General features: G+C 45.4%; 1 protein-coding gene across 1 annotated transcript in view; it reads right to left on the bottom strand.

Annotated features, from left to right (window-relative positions):
- LOC120027661 (MAGUK p55 subfamily member 7-like) overlaps nucleotides 1-27,521 on the bottom strand; it is a 160,843-nt gene that overhangs the window by 48,190 nt on the left and 85,132 nt on the right. Inside the window, exon 5 of the mRNA XM_038972655.1 lies at nucleotides 11,504-11,622. Within this exon, the coding sequence (XP_038828583.1) occupies nucleotides 11,504-11,622 (119 nt within the window). The remainder of the gene's footprint in view (nucleotides 1-11,503; nucleotides 11,623-27,521) is intronic.

The raw sequence follows: 27,521 nt of genomic DNA, 5'->3' as shown, positions 1-27,521 counted from the left end.
TGCACAAGTGGTTATCTCCACCCTGCTACCCTGCACGAAAAGACTTCCATCCTGCTACCATACAGCGGGTAAGTATTTCCCGTGACTGTGCCTCAAAACCAAATGTTTTCCTGGCCCACCACTCCACCCTGGACCTGAACAGCCTCTATGACCAGGTCCACCTCTACAAGGCAGCAGTGCCCACCTTCGCCCGGACTCTAAAGGACATCGCTCTCAAACGTAGCCCCAACACTTCACACAGGAGCAACAGATCAATAGACAGCCCGCCCAGACCAGCGAGACACTCTCCCAGACCTGCGGGACACCCCCCCTGGACCTACACATAGAGCACCCACGCAGAGAGGACCTACATCCAAAATACAACACCACATACACACCCCCGCCCCAACCAATCAACACCCCCCAAAGTCAACCATGCCCACACCCCATTTAGGCCCCCTCAGATCAGACCGATGCCCCTCCTGCCCACCCTATGCACCCCAACCACGCAAAGAGGGCCTCAACATGGCAGTCACACATATGCCCAGGCCGTGAGTGGGCAAACCGGCCCAAACCCCACTCTTACACTAGCCCAAGCCAATGGCATGTACCAGATGCTCAGCCGGCTCTGCTCACACTTACTGGCCTGAGGCCAAACCACACGACCAACAACATTGGACACTTTACGGGACACAAAGTCTTCACTATCTCATCCTGGAATATCCAAGGCCTGAGGTCATCTGCCTTTGGCCTAAAGAACAGGAACCTGGACTTCATCAAAGAAATCATAAAATATAGACAACGTCATCCTACAAGAAACCTGGTATAGAGGAGACAGACCCACTGGTTGCCCTCTAGGTTACAGAGAGCTGGTAGTCCCACCTACCAAACTACCAGGTGTGAAACAGGGAAGGGACTCAGGGGGTATGCTAATTTGGTATTGAGCAGACCTAACCCACTCCATTAAATGAATCAAAACAGGAACATTTTACATTTGGCTAGAAATTCTAAAGAAAAAAGAAAATGTACTCGTGTGCTACCTATATCCCCCCACTAGAACCCCTGTACTTTAATGAAGACAGCTTCTCCATCCTGGAGGGGGAAATCAATCATTTCCAGGCCCAGGGACATGTACTAGTCTGTGGCGACCTAAATGCCAAAACTGGAGAAGAACCTGACACCCTCAGCACACAGGGGGACAAACACCTGCCTGGAGGTGACAACATTCCCTCCACCAAATGCCCCCCTAGGCACAACATAACCAACAAAAACAGGTCACAACTTCTGCAGCTCTGTCGCACGCTGGGTATGTACATAGTCAATGGTAGGCTTCGAGGAGACTCCTATGGAGTCTCTTGGCAGTAGCAGTGTAAACTACTTTATCACTGACCTCAACCCAGAGTCTCTCAGAGCGTTCACAGTCAGCCCACAGACACTCCTATCAGATCACAGCAAAATCACAATCTACTTGAACAGAGCAATACTCAATCATGAGGCATCAAAGCCAAAGGAACTGAGTAATATTAAGAAATGCTACAAATGGAAGGAAAGTAGTATAGAAACCTACCAAAAAACAATTGGGCAACAACAAATTCAATCCCTTTTAGACAACTTCCTGGACAAAACATTCCACTGTAATAGTGAAGGTGTAAACTTGGCAGGAGAAAATTTTAACAGTATATTTGACCTCCCAGCTTCCCTATCAAATCTAGAAATCTCAAATAGAAAACCGAAGAAAATGAACAACACTGACAAATGGTTTGATGAAGAATGCAAAAATCAAAGAAAGAAATTGAGAAACCTGTCCAACCAAAAGCATAGAGACCCGGAAAACCTGAGTCTACGCCTTCACTATGGTGAATAACTAAAACAATACAGAAATACACTACGGAAAAAGAAGTAACAGCACGTCAGAAATCAGCTCAATGTAATTGAAGAATCCATAGAATCTAACTACTTCTGGGAAAATTGGAAAACTAAACAAACGACAACACAAAGAGTTATCTATCCAAAATGGAGATGTATGGGTAAACCACTTCGCCATTCTTTTTGGCTCTATAACAAAGAACAAACAGCAAAAACATATAAATGATCAAATACAAATCTTAGAATCAACTATGAAAGACAACCAGAACCCACTGGATTCTCGAATGAACTACAGGACAAAATAAAAATCCTCCAACCCAAAAAGGCCTGTGGTGTTGATGGTATCCTCAATGAAATGATCAAATATACAGACATCAAATTCCAATTGGCTATACTAACACTCTAACGTCATCCAAAGCTCTGGCATCTTCCCAAATATTTGGAACCATGGACAGATCACCCCAATCCACAAAAGTGGAGACAAATTTGACCCCAATAACTACCGTGGGATATGCGTCAACAGCAACCTTGGGATTAATCCTCTGCATTATCATTAACAGCAGACTCGTACATTTCCTCAGTGAAAACAAGGTACTGAGCAAATATCAAATTGGCTTTTTACCAAATTACCATGCAACAGACCACGTATTCACCCTGCATACCCTAATTGACAAACAAACAAACCAAAACAAAGGCAAAGTCTTCTCATGCTTTGTTGATTTCAAAAAAGCCTTCGACTCAATTTGGCATGAGGGTCTGCTATACAAATTGATGGTAAGTGGTGTCGGGGGGAAAACACATGACACTATAAAATCCATGTACACAAACAACAAGTATGAGGTTAAAATATGCAAAAAACACACATTTCTTCCCACAGGGCCGTGGGGTGAGACAGGGATGCAGCTTAATATAAACGAATTGGCGAGGGCACTAGAAAAGTCTGCAGCACCCGGCCTCACCCTACTAGAATCTGAAGTCAAATGTCTACTGTTTCTGATGATCTATCTGATGCTTCTGTCACCAACCAAGGAGGGCCTACAGCAGCACCTAGATCTCCTGCACAGATTCTGCTAGACCTGGGCCCTGACAGTAAATCTCAGTAAGACCAAAATAATGGTATTCCAAGAAAGGTCCAGTCACCAGGACCACAAATACAAATTTCATCTAGACACCGTTGCCCTAGAGCACACAAAAAACTATATATACCTCGGCCTAAACACCAGCGCCACAGGTAACTTCCACAAAGCTGTGAATGATCTGAGAGACAAGGCAAGAAGGGCCTTCTATGCCATCAAAAGGAACATGACATTTGACATTCTAATTAGGATCTGGCAAAAAATACTTGAATCAGTTATAGAACCCATTGTCCTTTATGGTTGTGAGGTCTGGGGTCCACTCACCAACCAAGAATTCAAAAATAAATGGGACAAACACCAAATTGAGACTCCGCATGCGGAATTCAGCAAAAATATCCTCTGTGTACAATGTAGAACACCAAATAATGCATGCAGAGCAGAACTAGACTGACACCCGCTAATTATCAAAATCCAGAAAAGAGACGTTAAATTATACAACCACCTAAAAGGAAGCGATTCCCAAACCATCTATAACTAAGCCATCACCTACAGAGAGATGAACCTGGAGAAGAGACCCCTAAGCAAGCTGGTCCTGGGGCTCTGTTCACAAACATAAACACAACCCACAGAGCCCCAGGACAGCAACACAATTAGACCCAACCAAATCATAAGAAAACAAAAAGATAATTACTTGACACATTGGAAAGAATGAACAAAAAACAGAACGAACTAGAATGCTAGTTGGCCCTAAACAGAGAGTACACTGTGCAGAATACCTGACCGCTGTGACTGACCAAAACTTGAGCTGCACTTCCTAATCTCCTGCCAAATGTATGACCATATTTGAGACACATATTTCCCTCAGATTACACAGACCGTTACAAAACGATATATACATACTATGCCATTTGTAATGTCTTTAATCTTTTGGAACTTCTGTGAATGTAATGTTTACTGTTCATTTTTATTTATTATCTACCTCACATGCTTTGGAAATGTTAACATAAGTTTTCCGTGTCAATAAAGCCCCTTGAATTGAAGTGAATTGAGAGAGGGATATATACAGAAAGACAGAGGGATAGAGAGAGAGAGGGATAGAGAGAGAGAGGGATAGAGAGAGAGAGAGAGAGAGAGAGAGAGAGAGAGAGAGAGAGGAATAGAGAGAGAGAGAGAGAGAGGAATAGAGAGAGAGAGGAATAGAGAGAGAGAGGAATAGAGAGAGAGAGAGAAAGGGATAGAGAGAGAGAGGGATAGAGAGAGATAGAGAGAGAGAGGGATAGAGAGAGAGGGATAGAGAGAGAGAGAGAGGGATAGAGAGAGAGAGAGAGAGAGAGAGAGAGAGAGAGAGAGGGATAGAGAGAGAGAGAGAGAGAGAGAGAGAGAGAGAGAGAGAGAGAGAGAGAGAGAGAGAGAGAGAGAGAGAGGGATAGAGAGGGATAGAGAGAGAGAGAGAAAGAGAGAGCGAAAGAGAGAGAGAGGGGTAGCGAGAGAGAGTGATAGAGAGAGGGGTAGCGAGAGGGAGGGATAGAGAGAGAGAGAGAGAGAGAGAGAGAGAGAGAGAGAGAGAGAGAGAGAGAGAGAGAGAGAGAGAGAGTCACTTTCGTTTATCCATTTCATTTGCTTTGGCAAAGTAAACATATGTTTCCCATGCCAATAAAGCCCCTTGAATTGAATTGAAGAGGTCCATCCTGCTGTGACAGCCATATCATTAAGTTAGTTAGAGGAGAGATTTCCTTATGCAGCTAGGAGAGCGAAAGGGAGCAGTGTTGGCAGCTGGGTAAGAGAACCCCACAGAAGACCCTGTTTATTCTGCATGAGGAGACAGTGAAGGCGCACGCACGCACGCACGCACGCACGCACGCACGCACGCACGCACGCACGCACGCATGCGTGCACGCACACACACACACACACACACACACACACCACACACACACACACACACACACACGTTCCTAAAGAAATACAGACAGCCAATGAGTCAAACACCTTCACTACAGTACTTGGTTTCTATTTACATTTTTAATTTCCAATATCCCGTTTCATGACACGTAAAATAAAAACACTAGCGATTTACTGCACGTGGCATTTATTAAACAAGCTAATTCAAATGATTTATAGAGGCTATTGGGTTGTAAAGAAAACTAGTAGCCTAGAGAATGCTGAGGACAAAATGACGGATAAACTACAAACATCTTCATAGTGGGGGTGGTAGGAACTGGGAAGCAGTGTTTTAGTTCCAGGTCAGAGGTTAGGGGATATAACGGTGGTGTTTTCCAACAGACCAGGGATCATACTGTAAACACACTTCACTACAGCAGTTCTAGACCTGGAGAAGTGGACTGCCAAATCACACCTAACAGACAACAAGTTGAAGATGGTAAATCAACGTCTTCTCCACCTCCAAACCACTAGTAGGCTCAGAATGATTTAGTTTCCAACCCATGTTATGCTCAATAGGCCATGCGTCTGTACTCTGACTGGGGGGAGTTTTCGACTCGCTCTAATTTTTACTCTACTGTCCCCATCACAACCCCACTAGTCCATTTCAATGTTGGCCCTGTCCACCGCCTGTCTGCCTCTGTCCGTAACCAGCGGGTTTGTGTACATTGAACATGATCTTTCAAACGTCACGCTGCTTTCGTCCATTAAACAGTAATGACAATATTTGGACGGCAGCCTAAGCACCGGAGTATAACGTTTCTGTGAGGACAGGGGATTTAATTTGGATGCAGTAGGGCATTTTAAACCAGAAATAATGATCCAGGCTTGTGTCAACAAGTAGGCTATAGGCCTATACACTCTAAAGAGCAACAAGGTCAATTCAATCACTTTAGCTTTCTACAGTTGCTAATGTCTGTCAATGTACAATAAGCACATTGTGTAAATGGGTATTAACATCTACAGTTGAAGTCGGAAGTTTACATACACTTAGGTTGGAGTCATTAAAACTCGTTTTTCAACCACTCCACAAATTTCTTGCTAACAAACTATAGTTTTGGCAAGTCGGTTAGGACATCTACTTTGTGCATGACACAAGTCAATCCCAGAACAACAGCAAAGGACCTTGTGAAGATGCTGGAGGAAACATGTACAAAAATATCTATATCCACAGTAAAACCAGCCCTGACCTCAATCCTATAGAAAATCGTGAAGCAAAATCTCAAGTCATCAGTCAGGAAGTTAAAGCTTGGTCGCAAATGGGTCTTCCAAGTCTTCCAAATGGACAATGACCACAAGCATACTTCCAAAGTTGTGGCAAAATGGCTTAAGAACAACAAAGTCAAGGTATTAGAGTGGCCATCACAAAGCCCTGACCTCAATCCTATAGAACATTTGTGGGCAGAACTGAAAAAGTGTGTCCGAGCAAGGAGGCCTACAAACCTGACTCAGTTACATCAGCTCTGTCAGGAGGAATGGGCCAAAATTCACCCAACTTATTGTGGGAAGCTTGTGGAAGGCTACACAAAACGTTTGACCCAAGTTAAGCAATTCAAAGGCAATGCAACCAAATACTAATTGAGCGTATGTAAACTTCTGACCCACTGGGAATGTGACGAAAGAAATAAAAGCTGAAATAAATCATTCTCTTGACTATTATTCTGAAATTTCACATTCTTAAAATAATTGACCTAAAACAGGGAATTTTTACTTGGATTAAATGTCAGGAATTGTGAAGAACTGAGTTTAAATGCAAGTAAACTTCCGACTTCAACTGTATATGGTGCATACAATGAGAACTGGTGCAGGCACGTGAGAGGACAGCTAACACAGGGGTCCTGTTTCCCAGAGAACAGGGAACAGAGAACAGTCCCAAATGGCACCCTATTTCGGACACAATTGCACCCCATTCCCCTGTATGTCAAAAGAAGTGCATTATAAAGGGAATAGGGTGCCATTTGGGGTGCACACAGATGCTAATCTTCCCACCGTGCCCCTCAGGTGTTTTCTAAGCTTCCCGAGAGGAGGTTCCGTTCCCCCAAAATAATAAACGGGGGGTTCAGCGGCCACCGAGCCCATGGACGTGTCAACCGCAAGCAGCACGAGCCGATCTCTCAGGTGGTATAGGCTTACAAACCGAGCCCAGAGCCCCAGGCACAGAGACGATTAGCTGCTTTTTATTGCAGGGTGTGGGGTATTGGAGAGTGTGTGATGTGTGTGTGTTTGTATGTGTGTGAGAGAGTGTGTCATGTAGGGTGTGTGTGTGTGTGTGTGTGTGTGTGTGTGTGTGTGTGTGTGTGTGTGTGTGTGTGTGTGTGTGTGTGTGTGTGTGTGTGCAGGGTGTGGGGTTAAGATGGTTCAGGGGGTATATTGTACGGTCTGCAGCTTGCAGAAATATTTCCTTTCTGGGATCTCCCAGTAGTGCTAGAGGGCTAGACCAGACAGTCTGAGGTAGGGTGGAGGCAGAGAGGTCCAGATTAAGTCCAGGACCAGACAGCCTGAGGTAGGGTGGAGGCAGAGAGGTCCAGATTAAGTCCAGGACCAGACAGTCTTAGGTAGGGTGGAGGAAGAGAGATCCAGATTAAGTCCAGGATCAGACAGTCTGAGGTAGGGTGGAGGCAGAGAGGTCCAGATTAAGTCCAGGACCAGACAGTCTGAGGTAGGGTGGAGGCAGAGAGGTCCAGATTAAGTCCAGGACCAGACAGTCTGAGGTAGGGTGGAGGAAGAGAGGGAACATTGGAGAGGGTAGTCTACGGCTGCTAATCCCTTGGTCTTCCTCCACGTTGTCCTGAACGTCACTGCTCAGAAACATTCATACAGCCCACATTGTGTGTAGCCTATATCATGGTGTATTTTAATGACTAGGACTAAAGTCTGAGAATGTGTTTGACCATCTGGGCTATACTGTATTAAGAGGCTAATCAAATTCCAGTTCAATTGAGACCATGTACGCAATGATCACAAGCTAGTCAAATCCACCAAAGACTTCACCTAAAACTAATGTAAAGCACCTTTCCATGTCACATTAAAGCAGTGCAGCATTTGAAGTACAAACAGCTACAATCACTTCAAAAGCTCCAAGTATAACAGGGTGGGAGGAGACCGAGGGGACACATCCCAAATTGCACCCTTTTCCCCGTATAGTGCACTAGTTTTGACTAGAGCCCTATTGCCCTGGTCAAAAGTAGTGCACTTAATAGGGAATAGGGAGGAAGTTGGGACGCAACCTGATTGCCTGCCAAGCCCAGCCTATTAGCATCTAACTATACCAGAATGAAAGGGAAAAGTGACCGACCACAAATGAAGCTGCTCAGGGCTAACGCTGAAGGCCTGCTGACAGAAAGTTGGTCTCCAACCGCCCTGCACCTGATTCAGGTGGAAATTGAACGTTGTATTATATTTCCTGTGGCTTTTTGTGGTACGAGGAACTTGGCGACAGAACAGTAGAAAGGGAGGAATTTATAGAAAGTACACTTGAGTAACTAATTGAATTTGAAGAAGAACGTCTGTTTTAGTTTGGATACGTACGCCGGGCGGTTACACAAACAGGCTCTACTTTCTGTCATGCAGTTGGGGTCGTTGTCGTGTCGATGACAAGCCTGCAAAGTAGTGCACTGTGCAGGGACTCTGGATATGTCCCAAATGGCACCCTATGGGTCCTGGTCTAAAGTAGTGCACTATATAGGGAATAGGGTGACATTTGGGAAGTAGCACCTGTGAACTCAGCCGAAAGACTATATTAGTTTCATCTTTCACCTCTGTGACATAATCTGATTAACAGAGACGCTAGGGGCTCAATTGTCTGTCTGGAAGGGCAGGTGAGGAGAGACAGAGGAGGATGACAGGAGGATAGGAGTCTGGTTAGGGTCCACTGTACAGTAGGCCTGAATCTCCCTCTATCTTACTCCCTTCCTCTCTCTCAGTCGCTGACACTTGTTCTACCTCCGCTAGGGATCTAGTCCTGACCAGGCATCCAGGCATCCGATGCTCCACAATTACCCAGGTGAGGCCTGATGCTTACCATATGCCCAGGGACAGGCTGAGCTGTTTAAACTTGTCAGATTACTAGGATGTTTTCTCTGCTATTAGCCTCTTCCAATACCTCTGTTTCACAGCCCTGTGTAGTCACGAGTGGAATCTGGATCTGCAGAACGGGTAGTGAGGGTGGTGTGTGTGTAGGATGGAGTAGTAGGGTTTAAAGTAATAGTGTGTCACTGACGATAGACATGAGTTCACCTGAGCAGCACCACTGTAAGGTGAGAGGGTTCTCCCCCCCCCCCCACCCACACACACACACACACACACAGGAAGGAGGAAACACATTAAAAGGCCAGCCTGTCTGTCTAGAGCTGGGTTGGATCAAACAGCCCTCCCCTCTCCCTGCAATGCTGAGGATAAGAGACACTGAAAGCTCATTCAGCTCAGCTTTCATTGAGTCGAGAGAAAGTGGAAAAAAGAAAATCAAACATATAAATGGTCTTGTCTTGGCGGAAGAAGAGAAACGCGCGTCCTCTATTGTTACCCTGACTTATGGGCCTGCTTCCCGGCTGTGCAGGTCGGGTCGGGGAGGGACATCATTCTTCTTTAATGAGGTATATATTACGTTACAGTAGCGATGGTGAATTAGGCCGCATTAGGCTGTAAACCTAGTGGGCATTTATAGATTGCAGCTGACGCAACCCACAGTGTGAGTGCCAGGCAGCCGGAAGTCAGTGACTGGTTGGCTCAGTGTCCGGATGATGGTGGTGGAATTCGCATCGCTAAGTGGTGGTGCCAATTCATCACCATGATAAAGAACATTAAACATTTCAAAAGCAACCGCCACCGAGCCCCTCTCCCACCCCTCCTTCCAATCCTAACTATCAGCCCTCGACAATCACACAGCTTCTTAATTGGTTGGCTCTCCACTGCCCAACGTTTCATCGGGTTTTTAAGAGGGAGAGGTGGAAGGAAGGAGGACAAGGAGGAGGAGGAGTGAATGACTTCCGAGCTCTGCTTCGTTGGCTCCTCATTAGCAGACTGGCATTTCCCAAAACACAAAACACATATTCCAGTCAATTCAGGTCCAATCGAGCACCACTTGTTTGTTGAAACTGCAGCTGGCAACAGGTAGATGAGGTTTCCTTTCTCGTCATAAACTCCCCCTGCTGGGGAACTACGGGTACTGAAAAGCCAAGGCTGCAAAATTCTAACTTTTTCAACAGCCTGAGAAGGTCTGTCACAGTGAACAGACAAAGGCTTTGTGAAGAGCTATTCAGGGTTTAATTGGGAACCAGTGAGGGAACATGAACATAACCCTTTGCCCACAGACGGACAGAGTTCCTTCCCCAGGAGAGATGTATAACAGGGATTAAGCCTGATCAGCCATGATCCACTGTGGTCAAACACTCGGTGAGGTCCTGAGGTCCAGCCACATGCCTGCCTAAATGTTATGGAAATGTAACCCACAATCATTACCATAATGACATCTGTGCCATCTGACATTACATTTTCTTTGGGCCGACACGATCTGGACTTTGAACATACACAGCCCTACCCATCATTATCTGGTGAAAAGCCTTAGTCCAAAGCCATGCATAACAAACCCAACATGAAAGGAAACCCATTCTGTTTCCTCAGTCATGTCCCAACCTCAGGTCTTTACCCAAGCTTCTGAGCTATTCCATACATGCATCCCAAATGGCACCCTATTCCCTATTTGGTCTGGTCAAAAGTAGTGCACTATATAGGGAATAAGGTGCCACTCGGGATGCAAGCCATTATAATTCTGCTGGAGTTTATACACGTGGCTCAGCTCGCATTGGCACAGCACAACCTGGATCCTACACACACACACACACACAGTAATAGAGAAAACTTTTATGTAGTGAGGGGAGGGAGGTAATATGATGTCAATTCTCTCCCCCCTCCCTTGTCTATGACACAAAGACAGCAGCCAATCAGAAACTGTCTGCTACTGACCAACAATCAACATTGCCTCTGATTTAAAAGTCACATTTGTTTACAGTACTTCAGAACTTCTTCACCTATACACCTGTAAACGACATGCTAAAGGTACTGTCAACCCTGGGCTTTGTCCCTTGGACTAGTGGGAGGGTAAATGAAAAGAGGAAAGAGTGATGTTGCTGTAGTCTGCAGACTAGACAGGGGCAGTGGAGGGGGGGAGGGGGCAGACAGACAGACTACAAACTGCTGGACAGCATATGGTTCACTCATTAGCACCGTCTGCCAGAGAAATAAAGATATCAAGTGTGCTCATCTCCGGCACTATCTGTTTTAATAACCCTGCCGCCTGGTCCGGCCCAGAGAACCACTTCACATAGACACATGACCCGACACGGTCCTGCCGCGACATTAAGACAGCCTTGTACAGAAGGAACGAGAGAGAGAGGACTGGAACGAGAGAGAGAGAAAAAGCGTGCGCGAGAGAGAGAGAGAGGAGAGAGAAAGAGAAAAAGGGGAAAGCGTGTAACAGACAGGGAGACTCTGAATAACAGACAAAAAGTAAGAGAGCTTGAAAAATGGAAAGGATCGAGAAAAGGAGGGAGGGATCCCTTTATGATCCTAACATTACCGTCACCAACACACACTTCTTTAAAGGATGAGGAGGGGGGAAACAGGAAGTGGTAGAGTAGGTTTACCTTGACCAGCGAGTGGAGGCTCCTCTCTCCGAACATGTTGTGTAGAAAGGTGCTGTCGTCCTGGCTGTGGACATGAGGCTGCAGCTGGGAGGGCAGGGCACACAGCAGCTCATACAGACCTGGAGGCACAGAGAGAGAACAGGAGGAAACAACGCAGTCAGCGCCCATCACACACAGAGACAAACATACACAGAGTACACAAAACATTAAGAACGCCTTCTCTTTCCATGACAAAGACCGACCAGCTGAAGGACAGGAGAAAGGTTAACAAAGGATTTTTAAGCTTTGAGACAATTGAGACATGGATTGCGTGCGTGCCGTTCAGAGGGTGAATGGGTAAGACAAAAGACTGACGTGCCTTTGAACGGGGTATGGTAGTAGGAGCCAGGCGCACCGGTTTGTGTCAAGAACTGCAACGCTGCAGGGTTTTTCACGCTTAACAGTTTCCTGTTTGTATCAAGAATGGTCCACCACCCAAAGGACATCCAGCCAACTTGACAACTGTGGGAAGCATTGGAGTCAACATGGGCCAGCATCCCTGTGGAACGCTTTCGACACCTTGTAGAGTCCGTGCCCAAATTAATTGAGGCTGTTCTGAGAGTAAAGGGGGGGGGGGGGGGGGGGGGGTGTTCCTAATGTTTGGTATACTCGGTGTGTACCCACACACACAAGTACCCTCTGAAGTTGCCAAGGGGGAGATGAGGGGGCAAGGAAGTTCTACAGACCTCTAGGGAAGGTATCACCAACCCAGGTTAAAGTGACCGTGGGTGTTGAGCTGCACTGGTCTACTCTGTACCAGACTAAACCAGACCAGAGCAGACCAGGTCATCAGGAGGCAATAAGCCACTTCCTCTCACAGCTCGGCACTTCCTGCCTTTGTCTCAGCGCTTCCTGTTGTTCCAGGAACTCCACCGTCACCAACGTCACTCAATAAATCCCACAAATAAATCAATCTTAGTTTCTGCTGAAGTCCCGGCTTTGAACTAAACATATATATGTTTTAGAGAGAAAAATCAAGGAACATTTCTTGCTAGCAATCAAAAGTCTGTGTCTGAATGGAAGGCCTCAGGCTGTTTTGGTTCTGGAAAGGCCTTAGTGTGTGTGCTGGTTGGTCTAAGCGCTATAGTATTGAGTCTAGATGAAAAGGCCCCAGTCTAAAACCTGTTGTCCATGGACTAAGTGGAGACGTGTTGTATTGGGACTATATTCTGGAGAATATGTTCTGGTGTGTCTAAGTAGTGTATTGGGGCTGGTCTAGTCTCACGTTGCCATACCTCCTAAATCAAGTCAATATTTAAAAACAATGTATTTTTAGCTAGCTGTCTACAATAGGCCACTTTGTAGGTTAACTCAACTGAGATGCTAGGTAGCTAACTACTGTAGCTTTACATACTGTTTAGTTAAGTGAATTAAATGTCATCAGCAAACGTTAGCTAACTTCCTATCAGCTAGCTATCTTGCTGTAATCAAATGCATTTGTATATAACAGCTATGGAAGAGGGTGAAATTACAGCTCCATCTATCAGTAAAGGGAGAGTGTAGACTACTGGACAGGATAGGCCATTTTGTGGGAGGACATTATGACAAGATTCTCCAGTTCCAGTCCCTAAAGGGGAGAACTTTGAGGACAGAGAGATACAGCAACGTAATATTCAGTGCTGTCTAATTTCAGTTTAATGAAGCCTGTTTCTTTGTGATGTGTTCTGTCCTCAGATATGGAAAGCTGTGAAAACCTTTTTGCAGATGAAGAGAGATGAATGTCCCAAAAATGAATGTCCCAACAGACTAAGGGTATATCCTATATGCCATGGGTTATATGTGTAGGCCTACCTATATTAGCAAATGGTGTATACAAAAATACAGTTAAACATCAAACACAAATGTATAAACCTATTACAATTGGAGCAGCCCAACCCTACTGGACATATGCTGGCTGAGCAGGGTTCTGTTTCAGCCCAGTAATAACACACCTGATTCAATTTATCAAACCTAATGAGTTGATAATCTAGTGTGCTATTGCTGGGCTGGAATAGAAGTCTGCTCACCCAGTAGATCTATTGCTGGGCTGGAATAGAAGTCTGCTCACCCAGTAGATCTATTGCTGGGCTGGAATAGAACCCTGCTCACCCAGTAGATATATTGCTGGGCTGGAATAGAACCCTGCTCACCCAGTAGATCTATTGCTGGGCTGGAATAGAACCCTACTCACCCAGTAGATCTATTGCTGGGCTGGAATAGAACCCTGCTCACCCAGTAGATATATTGCTGGGCTGGAATAGAACCCTGCTCACCCAGTAGATCTATTGCTGGGCTGGAATAGAACCCTGCTCACCCAGTAGATCTATTGCTGGGCTGGAATAGAAGTCTGCTCACCCAGTAGATCTATTGCTGGGCTGGAATAGAACCCTGCTCACCCAGTAGATCTATTGCTGGGCTGGAATAGAACCCTACTCACCCAGTAGATATATTGCTGGGCTGGAATATAAGTCTGCTCATCCAGTAGATCTATTGCTGGGCTGGAATAGAACCCTGCTCACCCAGTAGATATATTGCTGGGCTGGAATAGAACCCTGCTCACCCAGTAGATCTATTGCTGGGCTGGAATAGAACCCTGCTCACCCAGTAGATCTATTGCTGGGCTGGAATAGAACCCTGCTCACCCAGTAGATATATTGCTGGGCTGGAATAGAACCCTGCTCACCCAGTAGATCTATTGCTGGGCTGGAATAGAAGTCTGCTCACCCAGTAGATCTATTGCTGGGCTGGAATAGAAGTCTGCTCACCCAGTAGATCTATTGCTGGGCTGGAATAGAAGTCTGCTCACCCAGTGGATCTATTGCTGGGCTGGAATAGAAGTCTGCTCACCCAGTAGATCTATTGCTGAGCTGGAATAGAAGTCTGCTCACCCAGTAGATCTATTGCTGAGCTGGAATAGAACCCTGCTCACCCAGTAGATCTATTGCTGGGCTGGAATAGAAGTCTGCTCACCCAGTAGATCTATTGCTGAGCTGGAATAGAACCCTGCTCACCCAGTAGATCTATTGCTGGGCTGGAATAGAAGTCTGCTGACCCAGTAGGTCAGGGGTCAGTGGAGCAAGGTTGGACACTGTTAGTATGGAGGTTTTGTTGTTCACCTGAAATGATGCTTTAGTAATAATAGCCTACTTGTTACTACTCAATCAGCTATTGGTGTTTAGGCAAAGACATTTACATAAGAGAAAGCTTATTTGTACATTTTGAAGGGATGAAGTGTTGATTCTTTGAAGTTAAGTGGTAAAACTATTATTAAAAACGAACTAGTGTCAATGTTAATTAATCACATATCCCAATCCTGCAATAAAGAGAGGAACGGGTTCTGTCTCTAATGTGTCTGTGTTTCTGTGTTGTGTTCTCAAATGAACATTTCATTTTTGTCTAGTTGTAAGATCTACAATCTGTTTTATTTGATTGTCTCTCTCTTCTCTGTATATCAGCTATGTGAATCCATTTAGCAGTTTATCATATGGCATCTCCAATGCAGCCATAGACCCACAGTATGATGGCATTACTGGCCTTATGGGCATCTGTCATCTGAAGCAGAGAATAGCTCAACTCAAACATTGTTTACATGTTGAGCGATATGTTCTCATTTAAAATGATACCATTAGACAATGTAAAATCAGCAAAAAAATGTTACGTCCTCTCACTGTCAACCGAGTTTATTTTCAGCAAACTTAACATGTGTAAATATTTGTATGAACATAACAGATTCAACAACTGAGACATAAACTGAACAAGATCCACAGACATATGACTAAAAGAAATGGAAAAATGTGTACCTGACAAAGGGGGGGGGGGGGGGGGTCAAAATCAAAAGTAACAGTCAGTATCTGGTGTGGCCACCAGCTGCATTAAGTACTGCAGTGCATCTCCTCCTCATGGACTGCACCAGATTTGCCAGTTCTTGCTGTGAGATGTTACCCCACTCTTCCACCAAGGCACCTGCAAGTTCCCGGACGGAGGCCCTAGCCCTCACCTTCCGATCCAACAGGTCCCAGACGTGCTCAATGGGATTGAGGTCCAGGCTCTTCGCTGGCCATGGCAGAACACTGACATTCCTGTCTTGCAGGAAATGACGCACAGAAAGAGCAGTATGGCTGGTGGCATTGTCATGCTGGAGGGTCATGTCAGGATGAGCCTGCAGGAAGGGTACCACATGAGGATGTCTTCCCTGTAACGCACAGCGTTGAGATTGCCTGCAATGACAACAAGCTCAGTCCGATGATGCTGTGACACACCGCCCCAGACCATGATGGACCCTCCACCTCCAAATCAATCCCGCTCCAGAGTACCGGCCTCAGTGTAACGCTCATTCCTTCGACGATAAACACGAATCCGACCATCACCCCTGGTGAGACAAAACCGCGACTCATCAGTGAAGAGCACTTTTCGCCAGTCCTGTCTGGTCCAGCGACGGTGGGTTTGTGCCCATAGGCGACGTTGTTGCCGGTGATGTCTGGTGAGGACCTGCCTTACCACCGGCCTACAAGCCCTCAGTCCAGCCTCTCTCAGCCTATTGCGGACAGTCTGAGCACTGATGGAGGGATTGTGCGTTCCTGGTGTAACTCGGGCAGTTGTTGTGCCATCCTGTACCTGTCCCGCAGGTGTGATGTTCGGATGTACCGATCCTGTGCAGGTGTTGTTACATGTGGTCTGCCACTGCGAGGACGATCAGCTGTCTGTCCTATCTCCCTGTTGTGCTGTCTTAGGCGTCTCACAGTACGAACATTGCAATTTATTGCCTTGGCCACATCTGCAGTCCTCATTCCTCCCTGCAGCATGCCTAAGGCACGTTCACGCAGATGAGCAGGGACCCTGGGCATCTTTCTTTTGGTGTTTTTCAGAGTCAGTAGAAAGGCCTCTTCAGTGTCCTACGTTTTCATAACTGTGACCTTAATTGCCTACTATCTGTAAGCTGTTAGTGTCGTAACAACCGTTCTACAGGTGCATGTTCATTAATTGATTATGGTTCATTGAACAACCATGGGTAAGTGTTCAAACCCTTTACAATGAAGATCTGTGAAGTTATTTGGATTTTTACGAATTATCTTTGAAGACAGGGTCCTGAAAAAGGGACGTTTATTTTTTTGCTGAGTTTATGAGGCAAACCATATACCAGATTTTCTACATGCCTTTTAAGTGCTAACCTTTATAATTTAGGTACAGTATGAAAATAAGGAGATGATAATTAGGCTACAGAAGATGAGCATTACGAGCAACTCAGTTACACCAGCTCTGTCAGGAGGAATGGGCCAAAATTCACCCAACTTATTGTGGGAAGCTTGTGGAAGACTACATGAAACGTTTGACCCAAGTTTAACAATTTAAAGGCAATGCTACCAAATACTAATTGAGTGTATGTAAACTTCTGACCCACTGGAAATGTGATGAAAGAAATAAAAGCTGAAATAAATAATTCTCTCTACTATTATTCTGACATTTCACATTCTTAAAATAAAGTGGTGATCCTAACTGACCTAAGACAGGGAATTTTTACTAGGATTAAATGTCAGGAATTGTGAAAAACGGAGTTTAAATGTATTTGGCTAAGTTGTATGTAAACTTCCGACTTCAACTGTAATTGCCATGTCAATAAAGTCTACTGAATTGAATTGAGAGAGACAGAGAGAGCGAGATTAACCTGGGCCCTGACAGTAAATCTCAGTAAAAGCAAAATAATTGTGTTCCAAAAAAGGTCCAGTCGCCAGGACCACAAATACAAATTCCATTGCCCTAGAGCACACAAAAAAACTATACATACCTCGGCCTAAACATCAGCGCCATAGGCAACTTCCACAAAGCTGTGAACGATCTGAGAGACAAGGCAAGAAGGGCCTTCTGTGCCATCAAAAGGAACATCAAATTTGACATACCAATTAGGATCTGGCAAAAAAAATACTTGAATCAGTTCTATAACCCATTGTGAGGTCTGGGGTCAGCTCACCAACCAAGAATTCACAAAATGGGACAAACACCAAATTGAACAGACCCCACAGAGCCCCAGGACAACACAATAATTATACCCAACCAAATCATGAGAAAACAAAAAAATTACTTAAAACGTTGGAAAGAATTAACAAAAAAAACAGAGCAAACAAACGCTATTTGGCACTAAACAGAGAATACACCGTGGCTGAATACCTGACCACTGTGACTGACCCAAAATGAAGGAAAGCTTTGACTATGTACAGAATCAGTGAGCATAGCCTTGCTATTGAGAAAGGCCGCCATAGCCTGTCTTCTCTTGAAAGCCAGGTCTGCCTATGTGCACACTGCCCACAAAATGAGGTGGAAACTGAGCTGCACTTCCTAACCTTCTACCAAATGTATGATCATATTAGAGACACATTTTCCCTTCAGATTACACAGACCCACAAAGAATTTGAAAACAAATACAATTTTGATAAAATCCCATATCTACTGTGTGAAATACCACAGTGTGCCATCACAGCAGCAACATTTGTGACCGAAAAGGGCAACTAGAGAAAGGCAAGAAGAAGAAGAAGAAGAACAAACACCATTGTAAATATAACCCATATTTATTTATTACATTTAAAAAAAATGTAACCTTTATTTAACTAGGAAAGTCAGTTAAGAACAAATTCTTATTTTACAATGACGACCTACCCCGGCCAAACCCTCCCCTAACCCGGACGATGCTGTGCCAATTATGCGCCGCCCTATGGGACTCCCGATCACGGCCGGTTGTGATACAGCCCGGAATCGAAGCAGGGTCTGTAGTGACGCCTCTAGCACTGAGATGCAGTACCTTAGACCGCTGCGCCACTTGGGAGCATACATTTATATTTATTTTCCCTTTTGACATTAACTATTTGCACATGGTTACAATACTGTTCATTTTTTTGTGTTATTTCACTCTTTTTAATGATCTATTTCACTTGCTTTGGCAATGTAAACATATGTTTCCCATACCAATAAAGCCACTTAAATTGAAATTGAATTGAATTGAGAGAGAGATAAAAGGAGAAAATAAACAAAAGGACCACAGAGCCGGTTGAAAGTGGGGCTGGAGCCGAGCAGGGCAGGACTGTGTGTTGGACAGTGAGCCAGTGAGAGATCCAGCCGACTGGACGGCCCTGTACAGAGCTGTGATATCGGACACTCCAGCCAGAGAGAGAGGGAGGAAGAGGTGGAAAAGAGAGAGAGTGAGGGAGAGAGAGAAATAGAGAGGAAGCAAACCAGGCCAAGCTTGCACCCACCATCACCACCACCAAAGGGCGGGCCGCATGCTTGTTTTCTCCGAGCTTTGCTTGGCTCGGCCAAGCTTGGCTTGGCTTGGCTCAGTCTGGCTCCTCTCAGGTCTCTATGTGGTTGGACTAACAGGCCGGGCCTGGCAGGGTGGACTGTCAATGCAAGACTGACCGGATTGGCCTGGCCGCTGGGTTCTGTTGTGTTGTGGAAACAGTAGTGGGTTGCGTCTCAAATTTCACCCTATTCCCAGTATAGTACACTACTTTTGACTAGGGCCCTATAGGTTGGAGTGGTCGAGGCAGAGGTCCAGCCTGGGGCAAGGCAAGGAAGGGGAGCAGCCTGCTGAGAGCCAGCACAGAGACCACTGCCTGAGAGCATATAAATCCATACAGTAGTGGCCTGGAGCAGCCTAGTCCAGAGGTCTATAGGTCCAACCTGGGCCAGAGAGGGATCAGGCCATAGAAATAGAATGGCTAGAACAGACATTCCCATCCAATTAAATTTCCGTCTGTGGCCTGAGGGCCTTTAATCCCTTCTAGTTACTATATTTCTTTGGCTGAACTAAGGCCTCCAGAGGGTTTACAGTAAGGGGAAATGACGGCCTAACGATGCCAAAGACCAGCAAGCCCAGCTTCCCCTCTCACGCCTACACCTCCACAGCGTTCGGAAGAAAATAAGTGTTTTCAGATTCAGAACCTTTTTTATAAAGAATTTGACAAAGAAATGAATTAAACATGATCCTCATTGGATTCATAGTCACAGAGGGGCCAGTGGCCTTGGGTTGGGTCTGGCGCAGAACTCTAGGCTTAGTCCCAGATAGCACTCTATACCCTATATAGTGCACTACTTTGACCAGAGCTCTATGAAATGTAGTGCACTATATAGGGAATAAGGCACAATTTTGGACACACCCATGGTAATTACAGAGGCTTATACAACATGGTCTGTAGGGAGTGAGAGTTCACTCAGCCCCACGGAGTTATACCCTGACCTCTCTTGTGCTCAACACCCCCCCCCCCCCGTCACCGCGCCAGGACATGACAACTGGCTGCATCCACTGGAAGGATTTATCAGTCAGGCCATTCTGCTTAAGTTTTTAAGAATAGCAGTAAAAAAATAAAAAAATAACACTCAAACCCTGAATAGCTGCATATACTCTGGGGGATTTTTCTAAGAACAGAGGGGGAGGGAGGGAAGACGGGAGAGAGAGGGGGGGGGGATGAAAATGTACTTGTACCTCTGAAACAAATAAAGAAAATGAACGTTGGAGTCCAGCTTGGTTTCCCACCTCTCGCCCTGCTTTACTCTCCCCCTCCTTACCTCTCCCCCTCCTTACCTCTCCTCTCATCTTGCAGGTGCTGAATGACTTATTAATCTCAATCGTATATCTAGCAGGGATTTATCGAGAGAAAAATGCTCTCTCACTCTCCTTTCTAGAGAAAAACACATGCTAACACTTGGGACCTCTTCGGGGGTTAGTATTTCAAACATGTCTCTACTGCGAAACATGTTTAAAGCCTGTCTTCTGTGAAAAATAAGGGCAGAGGAAAATGTGGGGAAGAGAGAGCGAGACAGAGACCGAGAGAGAGACAGAGAGAGAGAGCAGCAGCTGCAGTCTAATAATGTGTTGTAGAAGTGATACACTCTATCGGCAGGACCGAACAGCATCCTCTGGTAACTCACGGGGCGGGGGCCTATACATATTTGTAAACAATAGCTGGTGCACAATATCTAAGGAAGTCTCAAGGTTTTGCTCGCCTGAGGTAGAGTATCTCATGATAAGCTGCAGACCACACTATCTACCTAGAGTTTTCATCTGTATTTTTCGTAGAGGTCTACATACCACCACAGACTGACGCTGGCACTAAAACTAAACTCAATGAGCTGTATTCCGTCATAAGCAAACAGGAAAACGCTTACCCAGAGGCGGTGCTCCTAGTGGCCGGGGACTTTAATGCAGGGAAACTTAAATCAGTTTTACCTCATTTCTATCAGCATGTTAAATGTGCTGGAGGAAAAAAAAATTGTAGACCACCTTTACTCCACACACAGAGATGCGTACAAAGCTCTCCCTCGCCCTCCATTTGGCAAATCTGACCATAACGCTATCCTCATGATTCCTGCTTACAAGCAAAAATGAAAGCAGTAAATCACCAGTGACTAGATCAATAAAAAAGTGGTCAGATGAAGCAGATGCTAAACTACAGGGCTGTTTTGCTAGAACAGACTGGAATATGTTCCGGGATTCTTCCGATGGCATTGAGGAGTACACCACATCAGTCACTGGCTTTATCATTAAGTGCATCGAGGACATCGTCCCCACAGTGACTGTACGTACATACCCCAACCAGAAGCCATGGATTACAGGCAACATCCGCACTGAGCTAAATGGTAGAGCTGCCGCTTTCAAGGAGAAGGACTCTAACCCGGAAGCTTATAAGAAATCCCACTCTGCCCTCTGACGAACCATCAAACAGGCAAAGCGTCAATACAGGACTAAGATCAAATAGTACTACACCGGCTCCGACGCTCGTCAGATGTGGCAGGGCTTGCAAACTATTACAGACTACAAAAAGGGAAGACCAGCCGAGAGTTGCCCAGTGACACAAGCCTATCAGACGAGCTAAACTACTTCTATGCTCGCTTCGAGGCAAACAATGAAACATGCATGAAATGATCAGCTGTTCCGTACGACTGTGTGATCACGCTCTTTGCAGCTGAGTAAGTAAGTGAGTAAGACCCTTAAACAGGTCAACATTCCCAAAGCCGCAGGGCCAGACAGATTACCAGGACGTGTACTCCGAGCATGCGCTGACCAACTGGCAAGTGTCTTCACTGACATTTTCAACCTCTCCCTGCCTGAGTCTGTAATACCAACATGTTTCAAGCAGACCACCATAGTCCCTGTGCCCAACAACACTAAGGTAACCTGCCTAAATGACTACCGACCCGTAGCACTCACGTCTGTATCCATGAAGTGCTTTGAAAGGCTGGTCATGGCTCACATCAACGCCATTATCCCAGAAGCCCTAGATCCACTCCAATCTGCATATCACACCAACAGATCCACAGATGATGCAATCGCTATTGCACTCCACACTGCCCATTCCCACCTGGACAAAAGGAACACATATGTGAGAATATTATTCATTGACTACAGCTCAGTGTTCAACAACATAGTGCCCTCCAAGCTCATCACTAAGCTAAGGACCCTGGGACTAAACACCTCCCTCTACAACTGGATCCTGGACTTCCTGACGGCCCCCCCTCCGGTGGTAAGGGTAGGTAACAACGCATCCGCCACGCTGATCCTTAACACGGGGGCCCCTCAGGGGTGCGTGCTCAGTACCCTCCTGTACTCCCTGTTCACGCATGACTGCACGGCCAGGCACGACTTCAACACCATCATTAAGTTTGCTGATGACAACAGCGGTAGGCCTACTCACCGACAACGATGAGACTGCCTATAGAGAGGAGGGCAAAGACCTGGCCGTGTGGTGGAAGAACAACAGCCTCTCCCTCAACATGATCAAGACAAAGGAAATGATTGTGGACTACAGTAAAAGGAAGACCGAGCACGCCTCCGTTCTCATCGACGGGACTGTAGTGGAGCAGGTTGAGAGCTTCAAGTTCCTTGGCGTCCACATCACCAACAAACTATCATGGTCCAAACACACTAAGACAGTTGTGAAGAGGGCACAACAAAACCTATTTCCCCTCAGGAGACTGAAAAGATTTGGCATGGGCCCTCAGATTCTCAAAATGTTTTACAGCTGCACCAGAGAGCATCCTGACGGGTTGCATCACTGCCTGGTATGGCAACTGCTCTGCCTCTGACCACAAGGTACAACAGAGGGTAGTGCGTACAGCCCAGTACATCACTGGGGCCAAGCTTCCTGCCATCCAGGACCTCTATACCATGAGGTGTCAGAGGAAGGCCCTAAAAATTGTCAAAGACTTCAGCCACCCTAGTCATAGACTGTTCCCTCTGCTACCGCACAGCAAGCGGTACCGGAGCGCCAAGTCTAGGTCCAAGAGGCTTCTAAACAGATTCTAAAAACATACATTATAAAATCCATGTACACAAACAACAAATGTACGGTTAAAATTGGCAAAAAAACACACACATTTCATTCCACAGGGCCGTGGGCTGAGAAAGGGATGCAGCTTGAGTCCCACCCTCTTCAACATGTTACCATCACTCAAAAGTTTGGGGTCACTTAGAAATGTCCTTGTTTTTGAAAGAAAAGCACATCTGTTGTCCATTAAAATAACATCAAATTGATCAGAAATGCAGTGTAGACATTGTCAATGTTGTAAACGACTATTGTTGCTGTAAACGGCTGATTATGAATGGAATATCTACATAGGCGTACATAGGCCCATTATCAGCAACCATCACTCCTGTGTTCCAATGGCACGTTGTGTTAGCTAATCCAAGATTATCATTTTAAAAGGCTAATTGATCATTAGAAAACCCTTTTAATTATGTTAGCACAGCTGAAAACTGTTGTCCTGATTAAAGAAGCAATAAAACTGGCCTTCTTTAGACTAGTTGAGTATCTGGAGCATCAGCATTTGTGGGTTTGATTATAGGCTCAAAATGGCCAAAAACAAAGCACTTTCTTCTGAAACTCGTCAGTCTATTCTTGTTCTGAAAAATTAAGGCTATTCTTTGCGAGAAAATGCCAAGAAACTGAAGATCTTGTACTACTCCCTTCACAGAACAGCGCAAACTGGCTCTAACCATAATGGGAAGCCACAGTGCACAGGAGTGGGAAGCCACATGGTAGCCAAAGTTCACAACTGAGCAAGAGGACAAGTACATTAGTGTCTAGTTTGAGAAACAGACGCCTCACAAGTCCTCAACTGGCAGCTTCATTAAATAGTACCCGCAAAACACAAGTCTCAACATCAACAGTGAAGAGGCGACTCCGGGATGCTGGCCTTCTAGGTAGAATTCCTCTGTCCAGTGTCTGTGTTCTTTTGCCCATCTTAATCTTTCCTTTTTATTGGCCAGTCTGAGATATGGCTTTTTCTTTGCAACTCTGCCTAGAAGGCCAGCATCCCGGAGTCGCCTCTTCACTGTTGACGTTGAGACTGGTGTTTTGCGGGTACTATTCTATTGGGTGAAATACCACAGTGTGCCATCACAGCAGGAAGATTTGTGACCTGTTGCCACAAGAAAAGGGCAACCAGTGAAGAACAAATAACCATTGTAAATACAACCTATATTTATGTTTATTTATTTTCACTTTTGTACTTTAACTATTTGCACATCGTTTTAACACTGTATATAGACATAATATGACATTTGAAATGTCTCTATTCCTTTTTAACTTTTGTTTGTAATGTTTACTGTTCATTTTATATTGTTTATTTCACTTTTGTTTATTATCTATTTCACTTGCTTTGACAATGTAAACATATGTTTCCCATGCCAATAAAGCCCTTTGAATTCAATTGAATTGAGTGACAGAAGTCAACACTGTTGAGCTTTTCAGGTGGCATTGGGACACCTGGCTCTGTCTCAACACTTTTCCGGGACACATTTCTTTATAGAAAACCAGTTGTAATAGCTCAGGACAGAACATGCAGCCAGCGGTGCTCCATTTGTGGCCACCTTTTCTAACAGCCTCTGTATTACACTGCTTAGTCTACATGTAGTGCTGCTCAGTATGAACTTCGCAGTCTGCTCTGTGGGGACTTCGCAGTCTGCTCTGTGGGGACTACGCAGTCTGCTCTGTGGGGACTACGCAGTCTGCTCTGTGGGGACTACGCAGTCTGCTCTGTGGGGACTACGCAGTCTGCTCTGTAAGCGGAGGTGGCAGGTCGTTGGGGCCTGGCTGCTTGTCCGTCTGTGGCTGCTGTGTTTTGTCTGAGCATGTGGAGCCACTGGACCACGCTGGGCCAGAGGGCAGACATTCACCTCTATCTGGGGAATCAGGGAGAGAGTTCTGGAAAGACCAGTACTGAACTGAACCCCATGCTCCCTCCACAGCTCCCTCAGTTTCACATCCAAGCATCCAACACCATCAGCTGGCAAGGGTCAGGCCAGACTGGGCTACTTGTCCTCCACAGTCCACACACCAGCTCTCTCTTTCTCTCTCTCTGGCTCTCCATATCTCTAAATTACTGTTGGAGGGGGTCGGTTTATAAACAATAAAACCTCTCAGACTGGGACTAGTATCTCAAATCTCTTTGTTTTCTCCAGTTTTGGCCGAGCAGCAGAAGAACACAAATCTGAGGCGTTCTGCAGTGTAAAACCCAGAGAATCGGGTTTGGCTGCCCGTAGACGAGACCTCAGAATGTGTGCATTGAATTATATTCATTAGAGGAACTATTTTGTGGGTTCTAAGCGTCACGCTGAACACCCTTTGAAGTCTATAGGTGTGTGACCAATAGGAAGGATGGATGAAGGGATGGGTGAAAGCGGCTTACGACGTGGTAGTCAATGGCGCGTTAGAAAATAAATTAAACCTTTTTGAAAAAGCTTGGCCCGGTTTGGCCAGACTCCGACGGGTAACTTTGATAAGTAACTTCATCCTGGAACCATGCGAAGCGGGAATGATCTTAAAGGAACCGCTCTTTGTAGTTCCTTGTAGTTCCAGGGGATGACAAGCATCCGCAATTCTGCCTATGGTATTAGTGAAACGGTCCATATATGATTGGAGCGGTTGGAGAGGTTGACGGTTGATTGCACCTGGACTTTGCCATGAAGAACAGTGAGTCATTTTTCCTATCCGGACTGAGCTCTGCTAACTAACATCTTGCAAACTGTTCTTTTTTTTAGGAGAACTAGCTAAGGTTATTTGAGATGATGACATTGAAATATCATTGTGGATCATAATGGAAGGATCAGGCTGTGGCCTTTGATGTGGAGGAATGGTCAGGAATGGTCAGGAATGGTCACGTTCAGTAATAGAGGTCTGTGGGTCAGGTCTTATTGCCAAGTCCCCTCTCTCTTTCTCTCTCTATTCAAAGGGCTTTATTGGCATGGGAAACATATGTTTATGTTGCCAAAGCAAATGGAACAGACAAACAAAGGGACATAAACAAGGGAAACATTAGTGAACATTAGACTCACAAAAGTTTTGAAAGAATGTAGACATTTCAAATGTCATATTATTGGCTTTGTACAGTGTTGTAACAATGTGCAAGTAGCTGAAGTATGACAGGGAGAATAAATAAACAGATAAACATAGGTTGTCCTTCCAATGTTCTCTCTCACTCCAGAGAACACCACTAGACACATTGTAAGTTATGCTAAGGGGTCACAGTATCTGCTCAGCATAATAGCCTACACCATGTCATGATATATACATTCCAGTCTTAAGTGGTGCAGCACTAGTCAAATGGCTACTCAATCCAGACAAGCTAATGAGGCCCCTACTGTTCAGTTCTCTGCTCTGTCGGTCGGTTTCATCAGAAGGGAAAGAAAATACCCTGAACTTCATTGTTCTGACACACGTTGAACTCAAACAAGAAAGGCCGAAGCCATAAGAGACAGGCTGCGTCCCAAATGGCACCCTATGCTCTGTACAGCTCTACTTTTGGCCAGAGATCTATGGGCCCTGGTCAAAAGTAGTGCACTATGTAGGGACGTTGGTGCCATTTGGGATGCAACCAGACAAACAGAGACAGGAAGCCATGGCTGATGACAGAGGTTTAAGAGTCAGTCAGTCATCGGGACAAACAGGTTCTGTGTCTGAATCTGAACAGGAGCTGTTTTGAAGCTGTTCAGGGTGGTTAGGGCGCTGAGCCGATGACACACATTCACACTCTGGGCTGGCTGTGAACACTGGGCATTTAAAAAACCTCAAACAGCTCTGTCTGTCCCCCAGGTATTCTGCATGATAGCCTGGTCCTGCTCTGTGTGTGCTGTCTTGCCAAAACTAAGCCAATGACACCCACACTCTGACCTGGCTGTGATCACTGGGCCTTTAGCTCGGTCTGTCCCCAAAACATCATACATGTTAGCCTGGTCCCAGATCTGTTTGTGCGGTCTGGCCAACTCTTACAGTTGTTGTCTTTGCCAAACACAATGACCATAGGCGTTTGAAAGACATTACAAACAGATCTGGGACACAGTATCTGAGCGGAGTTGAGAGGTCGGAAAACCCACTCATCGCTCACGGAGTGGTCTTTCGCACCACTATGGCATTCAATGTCCTTTCCCCACTTCACACTAAAAATCGCTCAGCGCTCACAGGAAAAAAACTGACACTCGAAATTCACTCCATTCATTTTTAGTTTAAAAAGATAGTTTAACCAACACCCCATCTACTTTTATGACTATGTACCATTTCGTTTTGAAGCAGGCTATCATAACAAGCTTCAACATTTCAACAACATGTCGTAGGCTATTAACAAAAGACCTACATGATGATTTGAGGCCGCTGTGTTAGAAAACAACATGCTTTTTCTCTAATCCAGGGTTCCCAAACTAGGTCCTGGGGCCTCTCCTGCACGTTTTGATTTTTGCCCTAAGGACTACACACAACTGATTGAAATGCCCAACTCATTATCAAGCTTTGATTATTTGAATCAGCTGTGTAGTGCTAGGGAAACCCTTCTCTAATCTATTGACAATTAGATACTTCTGTTGTAGCTGGCTCTGTTGTGCTCACATTTTACAGTTGATAGGCAACTTTAGTACTGTTACAAACTTAGACTCCTCTTTTTTTAAAGAACGGCCTATAGAAATCTAAAGGTCTCCGGTGCTGTGGGATGGGCTCATTGGTTGTCGTTTACACAGGCTGTGACC

This window comes from Salvelinus namaycush, chromosome 33, assembly GCF_016432855.1.
Source record: "Salvelinus namaycush isolate Seneca chromosome 33, SaNama_1.0, whole genome shotgun sequence".
NCBI classification, from domain to species: Eukaryota; Metazoa; Chordata; class Actinopteri; order Salmoniformes; family Salmonidae; genus Salvelinus; species Salvelinus namaycush.
Note: the sequence above shows the minus strand (reverse complement) of the source record. Positions and strands in the feature narration are given on the sequence as shown.